This window comes from Montipora foliosa, chromosome 11 (genome assembly GCF_036669935.1).
Source record: "Montipora foliosa isolate CH-2021 chromosome 11, ASM3666993v2, whole genome shotgun sequence".
Classification (NCBI taxonomy): domain Eukaryota; kingdom Metazoa; phylum Cnidaria; class Anthozoa; order Scleractinia; family Acroporidae; genus Montipora; species Montipora foliosa.
This window is the reverse complement of record NC_090879.1, coordinates 22,314,426-22,321,925: the sequence shown is the minus strand read 5'-3', so window position 1 is coordinate 22,321,925 and position 7,500 is coordinate 22,314,426. Positions and strand designations below refer to the sequence as shown.

General features: G+C 41.1%; 1 protein-coding gene across 1 annotated transcript in view; it reads left to right on the top strand.

Annotated features, from left to right (window-relative positions):
* The window catches only part of LOC137975706 (ALK tyrosine kinase receptor-like), a 5,791-nt gene extending 157 nt beyond the window's left edge, over positions 1-5,634 (top strand). The window contains exons 1-3 of the mRNA XM_068822861.1: positions 1-11; positions 407-719; positions 4,184-5,634. The exon at positions 1-11 is cut by the window's left edge and continues 157 nt beyond it. Coding sequence (XP_068678962.1) covers positions 1-11; positions 407-719; positions 4,184-5,041 — 1,182 coding nt within the window. The 3' untranslated portion in view covers positions 5,042-5,634. The remainder of the gene's footprint in view (positions 12-406; positions 720-4,183) is intronic.
* The last annotated feature ends 1,866 nt before the right edge of the window (positions 5,635-7,500 follow it).

Sequence of the window (7,500 nt, the reverse complement as noted above, 5' to 3'; positions counted from 1 at the left end):
GCGCCATTGAGGTAGGTTGTGTGTTTGACGGAAGGACGTTTTGCTTGGATGAATTTAGGCACGTTTCTCAGGTCATGCAGCCTTCTTGCAGTGAATGATATATCAGCTACCTTTTAGATTGGAGTACCAGTGATACCTCAAGCACGAGTTTTCAGTTAAGAACATACGCATTATATTTGGAAGTACCGATTTTTGAAGTTTTTTCTTCGCTTAGTCGATGACTCACCTGGGTATGATATTTCAATAAAATGACCAGAGACACAACAACCTAGAACTGGATAAGAACAGAGCACTAAAAGGAAAGCTTTTTGGAAACAGCCAAGTTGCACGCTGTGAGCGTCTTCTCTGTTTGGCTTATTATCGGTGGAAGTACACTTACATTGTCTTGATCAATCTCTTTTAACAGGGTTTTAAAGATCATCAGCCTATTGATTTTCGTCACCCCTGTTAGACTGCTGGAACGGAAGGGAGACAGGAGCCGTTCATCCATCGTAAGGATCATAGAGAATCCCATACTGACGGGTTGTGTTATTCACAGGCAGCGGAGTTATGACTTCCTTTCATGCGCACATTTGTGCTTGGGGCGATCGGACTGCGTTTCAGTTAATTACGAGAACGTCAGAAACGGCATTTGTGAGTTACATTGCCTCGGTTCTCCCGCAAGTGGGTTGGATACAAATGCATTCAGTGCTAAAAGGGGCTACTTGCTTGGCCACCTGGTAAGTGTTCTTGTTGTTGTTTTTTCATTGTTAAATAGATTTACTTACTCCCCGCGCTGTTCTGCGCAAAGGGCAACATGCTTCTTTCAGTTCCACTCGCTCCACTCTCATTTGTTGTATGTCTTTTCGGAATATCTGTCTAAGAGCACCATTTTTTCAAAGTCCTATAACTTTATACTGTGGATGATTCGCTATCTGACAGTGATTTTACTATTTGCTCACGTAGCAGTGGATTCACACGCGACAAGCGCATGCAATTAAAGCCCAAATGTTTAGGCCAAGGATTGACGGGAAGTATATATTAAAATTTGGATGGTAACTTATCCGCCGAGTACCCGGCTTTAAATGAGGGTGTCAATGGGGTTAACCCACTTTGTTGAAATATAAATGTTTTTTATGGTCACGTGATCAATTAAAGGCACGATGCCACGCACTACGAATAGAAAATTTATGACTCCAGTGGGATCTATTCGTTACCAATGGATCCATTGGAGTCCAATGGAACACTTTCTTTGAGCCACTGATCGACAACAAGAAACCTTTTTTTAAACTCTCAAACCGATAGAAAAAATGTAACTCCAGTGGAATCTATTCGTTGCCAATAAAGTCCAATGGAACAGTTTTTTTGGGCCTCCAGGGACAAGTATAATTTTTTTTCTGCGTCTCTAACGAATAGAAAACTTGTCACTCCAGTGGAATCTATTCGTTACCATAGTCCATTGGAGTCCAATTGAACAGTTTTCTTGGAGTCACCGATCGACAATAATAAACTTTTTTCTAACTCTCCAACGAATAGAAAACTTATCACCCCTAAACTTCCGGTTTTCCAATAGAACTTGAGTACACACGATTGGAGTCTTGTCGAGTGTATTGGACAACCCTCAGGGTGACAGGAGGCAGAGTGCGTGAACTCGAGAGTTTCTGCCGACGTCGGTTTAAAGTGCGTGCGCAAACCAAGAGTAGAGTGTCCTTGTATACAGTGACAGGTTTAAAAGATCTGAATCTCAGTTGTGAATTTTATAGTCGGATAATAACTATTTGCTAGCTCTGTGAAATTGTTTATTTCTTCTTTGGTTATGCTCTATATAGAGAAAAGATGTCGATATATCTGCAATTGAACTGGTCTTACTGACCTAATATATCTCTTCTCGAGTTTATTAAAACACTCAAAAAGCACAGGGGCACTCAACGACAAATTTGTTGTAAAATGTATTATTATACCCCAGTTAATAAAAATAAATGTTATTAAGGCATTTTCAGGTGTTTTTTAGTGTTGCTGGGAAAACATTATCTGTTCCTTTTTCCCAGCAAGACACACAAGAAATTTCCCAGCCAGCTAGATAAAATTGGTTGGTTTCCCAGCCAGCTGATCAAATTTATTTCCCAGCCAGGAATTCCGCGCGCTTTCAAATCCCTCGATCCAAAACGACCGAACAAAAGCGACAAAACCGGAACAAAACAGGTTTTTTTCCGCAAGCGCAATCACTCTGACCAGCCGTGGTATGTTTGTGACTACTCTCTGGGAGAGGGAAGGGGTGTTTTTTTTTTTTTTTTTCAGTCGTCCTCAGTCTTCAGAGCTTCTACAGCCAGCTCGGGTTGAAATGCTAGAAAAAGTCAGTAATTCCCAGGCAAAACCTCTATCAATAACAAAATTTCCCAGCCAGCTCATCGAAACACCTGTATTTTTGCCAGCCAGCAAGATTCCTCTGGGGAACAGATAATGTGAGGAACAGATTCGTTGGGTGCCCCTGAAAGCAACACATGTTTTCAAACAACAAGCTGGGAATGCGAAAATTAACTATATTTCAATTAGGGTAGCTATCAGAGTGTAGTTTAAGTGCTATCTTTATTATATTATTCCCAGGCAATCCATCTGAGAATTATACATTCTTCTTTGGTTATGCTCGACAGAGAAAAATGTCGTCGATGTATCTTTTCTAAAGAAATGGCTTGTATTAACTTAGTTTGATGATATCTGTTTCAACTGCAGCCATGAAAATGTTGGCAAAGGATACTGCGGTTTCGTGCTTTTGAAAGTGTTTTTTCCCGTGAATTTGAACAAGAAAGAATTTGCTTTCAAGATAAGGCTTAACAAATCTTTGAGGAAGTGAGTAGGACGGTATCGGAGGGTTATGTTTACAGAATGTTTCGTATGTCCCATAGACATTGGTGGAGCAGGCGGTTAGTACGCCCAGTGGTAACGAAGGTAATTAGACACATAATATAGAAGACCAAAAACCTCATTTTTAACACACAAATGATAGCACTAATTGGGTTATTCAACTAGGGGCAAAATTCTATCGTTTTATCGAAAGCTACAGCCAAATTTGCCCTTTAATTTCGTGTTTTAAACGTCATTGCGAAAATTAACCGTGAACCGTCAAAATGGCTTATTTTTAACCGTCAACCGTCAAAGGGGACCCCCCTTTCTCCCATTGAGACCCTCTTAAACAAATGGGGCAAGGTGAATTTGGCCTTGCCGGTCTTACTCTCACTATCTGCTTGCCAGTTAATAGCGGCCGTGTGGTAGCAGATTTCCTCCTTCCATTATTTCGCCGTGATTACTTTCATCAATGGGTACGTTCCATTATTTGATTTTATAAACGAGGCTAATACATAGTTTTTGGGAAGAGTTTAGCCCCTTCTTTGTCTTTACCGTGGTCTTACAGATCTCGTTGACATACAAGACTTCTTGGTAGGTATACAGTCTGTAAGAGTTCGACTTTAAAACACTTAGAGATCTTGATACATTTTCACACCGATTGCATCTTCATCTTACATCTTCGTCTTTACAAACAAAACAACTCAGGGTTTTTTGAGAATAGACTGCTTCGTTTCCGGATCCTGGGAAGAATAGTTTGCGACACTAATATGACCGCCGTTTTTTTTGTTAAGGGACTCTCAAATGGTCTCTAATTTTACATGTCTCCTTCAAGGCGCTTGTATCAGTCAGTCAGTGTTAGGAACCTTCCTATGCACTATATCCTTGAGTCAATTTTGCGCGTATCGTTGTATTTTTAGAAATAAGGGCTGGTTTACAAGTCCAACGCAGTCATAAGCACAACCAACATACGCAGACGCAGTAGCGTTTGATAATTGGTACCTTTCGTTACAACAAATTAAAGGCACTAATTAACAACAAGTCAATGCGCCTGCGCATGTTGCTTAAGTTTATGCTTGCGTTGTACGAGTAAACCAACCTTAACCCTTTACCAGGAGACTCACATTTACATCAATTTACATCAATTAGCCCAATTTGCACACATTGTGTTTGTTATTTTTGTCTTTATTTGACTTTATTCTGATTGGCCATTCTAAACAGTGCGTGCAGTCGACGAACTCGTGGCGGTCTAAATATAGAAAGATAAGCGCAAATGTTGTCTCATAGGGCCGGAATGGGAAAAGCAACCTCCTACTCAAGGGCTCCTGTCAGTTTGTAATCGTATGCTTCACGTCCCTCACAGATCATTCCAGAACGTAAATACATTTTTACGACCCTTGGTGCCCGCGGAGCAACTGGACCGACAAGCACAGCCGGATACAAAGGAACCTCATTAGAAGGTCAAGTCATTTTAGAGAAAGGAATTCAAATATGGACTGTTCCCGAGACAGGAACTTACGTCATTGAGGCCTATGGCGCTTCTGGTGCCAACGGCACTTATGCCGCTTCTTTATTTCTTTGGAAACTAGGTGGTTTAGGAGCAAAGATAACAGGGACTTTTCAGCTTGTTCAAGGAACTCAATTAAAAGTCTTAGTGGGTCAAGAGGGGGGTACAAATAACTTTTTCTTTGATCGGCCAGGGGGAGGGGGTGGTGGGAGTTTTGTCACTCTTATGGATGACTCTCCACTTATCATTGCTGGTGGGGGAGGTGGTGGAGGAGCAGCACGTGACAATTTCACAGACGGAGACCCAGGTCAGGAAACAAGAAACGGGTCTCAGTGTGGTGGGACACAGGGGGGTGGGGGTCAAGTCTGCAATGCTCAAACGGGTAAAAGAGACCCCAGTTTGAGTGCTGGAGGGGGAGCAGGGGTGTTAGGAAACGGTGATTCAGGGACGGGACTTGGGGTAGCACCCTTGAGTTTTGGGAAGGGAGGAACGGGAGGAAAAGGTCCGTCAGCTAACGGAGGCTTTGGTGGGGGATCATTCGCGTTTGTATTCGGGGGAGGGGGTGGTGGGTACTCAGGTGGGGGAGTATTCGGCACTTCTCAAAAAGGAACTGCCGGGGGAGGAGGGTCGTACAATGGCGGTAAAAATCAAAGGAACGAGGCTGGAGCTAATAAAGGAGACGGGAAAGTTATAATAACTTTACTGAAGACTTAAACTGCCCAGATATGCAGCAATTACTCTTTATTAGTAGAATACCTTATTATAGGAAATCAACGTTCCATGAAATAAAGGGGACGGGAAAGTTATAATAAAGTTAGGCTGTGATGCTTTAGACAACAGCCCTGAGTAGGTCTTCGTAACCAGCCTGCAGTCGTTAACTTTTAAAGAGCCAGGCTACTCTTTGGAAAAGAATGCACCTCGCTTCCAGGGTCTCTCTCTTTCTTCCTCCTCAAGAGTGATGACGTTGTTTCTGGCTCTTTCTTTATTAGCAACGACCAATGAAAATTTAGAAGCAGTAGATAAAATGAGAATAAACTGTGTGTTGGTGTTTTAGTTAATCCGGTAATCCACCACAAGAAAGAAATTAAGTTAAAGTTTATTATATGGCTTGTGTTTGTAGCCGATATAACGCGCGCTCTGATTGGCTAATTGTGACTGAATTGTAGGGCATTATTCTCCCGTAATGCCCACGGGCCGATTACGGGCTCGCAAAAACAAAGCAAAAGGTAATTAAAAAGCCATATAATAAACTACTTACTAACCGAGCTAGCTCGAGCCGTACTGGGGAATATTGGCCCGAGGTCGTTTTTGTACGGACCTCGCGCTGCCACGACCTCGGGTCAATATTCCCCAGTACGGCCCTCGCGCTCGGTTAGTAAGAAGTTAATATTCAACGGATTGCACAGAAATTGCAATGATAGTTAATAAGGTGGTGAATTCAAAGTTTATAAATAAAACGAATAAAACAAATTTTTGCACTGGGGATACAGACATGCTTGAGAAAAAAGGGATTGTTCATCACGAGGATCAGCTTTAATGAGCATCTGCAACCGAGTTAAGATCAGTATTATACTGCGAACCTACAATACGTTGTCTCTATCGGCAGCAGGTGATACCCAAAATAAGTGCTGTTGGGAATAAAATGTCAAGTGGTGACACACCCGAAAAAAATAAAATTGAAAAACCTGCGTTATTCCCTTCTTATGGTAGTTGTTGCGAATAATAATGGAGTTGATACGTACACGTACTACACAACCCTCAGATACAAACTGTTCGAAAAGTGAACTGGAAGGGAGCCTTTATGACCTCTTTAAGGATGGCGCCTACTATTGTTATTGCGCATACGTTTTGCGCATCTCGAGATACTCGGATTTCCTGTGAATGGTGCTTATTAATACAGGGATATTTTGGTGCGGTTCAAAACTATGTGGAGAAAGCAGAACTTAGCAAGTGCTCTTGGTATCCAAAATGAAAATTGGGGGTAACTATGCATTTTTCAGGGATAAGTAAGCTTCAATTTGGAAAAGAACGCCATACAATCCTTTGCATTTTCAAGCTTTTTACAAATATCGTTGATTATTTATCTTCGAAAAATGCGTGGTTACCGCCAATTTTCATTTCGGATTTCAATAACACTTGTTAAGGACGTTCGCGCCCAAAATGTTCCCACGCACAGATTTTTTTAAAATTTTCCACGCAGAAAGGTAATGATCTACTTTTGCCAAAAAGGCAAAAAAGAATGGGGGGTCACCGTGCTCGTTTTCGAGATAAGGTGCATTTTTAGAAGCTTGCGTTATTTTAAGATGATCTTAGCTCAAAACTGTCAGGAATAAAAAAAAGTTATAGTAGTGAAATTTAGATCAGGTAAACGTACTCAATTCAACATAAATAATACAACTAAATAAACATTTGCAGCTGATGTCTTTTTCTGGGGTGAAATGACCTAGAAAAACGATACATATTAGTCGCACGAGAACATATAAAAGGGCGAAATATTTGTAACTTCTCACGTACAGATTTTGTTTTTTGTTTTTTGTTAAAATGGACAAAATCAGAAAAGGAATCGATCTACGGAAAGAAAATGGGGATCACCGAGCATTGAAGAGAGTAAAATCGCTGCGAAGTTGTCAAAGCGAGGTAAAGCGTAAACGATTGTCTATTCGCACGCTTACGTCATTGTAAAATGCGCAGTAGCAATGGGCGCGAACGTCCTCTTTTTCCGCATATTCAGAAAAGTGCGCAAAAATACCATTGAATTAGTAGGCACCATCCTTAATATGATTGTCAACTGCACCATAGTTAATGCATGGAGATGGTTATGAAACAGGACAAGTTCCTTTGTTTCATGTCTTTGTCCGTATTTTTGGCCTTGACCCTGCACAAAACACGCCTTTTTTCGAGAAGATAACCAATCAAATCCTTCGATTAAATTATGCGCAACTAATTTGCGAACCCGTGCGAAGCGAAAACAACAGATTGTGCAGGGTCACGGTCAATTCAACATCAATTGCAACAACATTGTTCTCGCTTTTGAAAGTTCTAAGGATTCATAACCAGTCCCTCGATTAACTATGACTGCACAAAAATTAATCCTGTGAAAGTCATCTCGGAAAATAATATCGTAAATTAGCTGAGTTTTCTTAACAAATATTTATCATTCAACTTATGTTGTC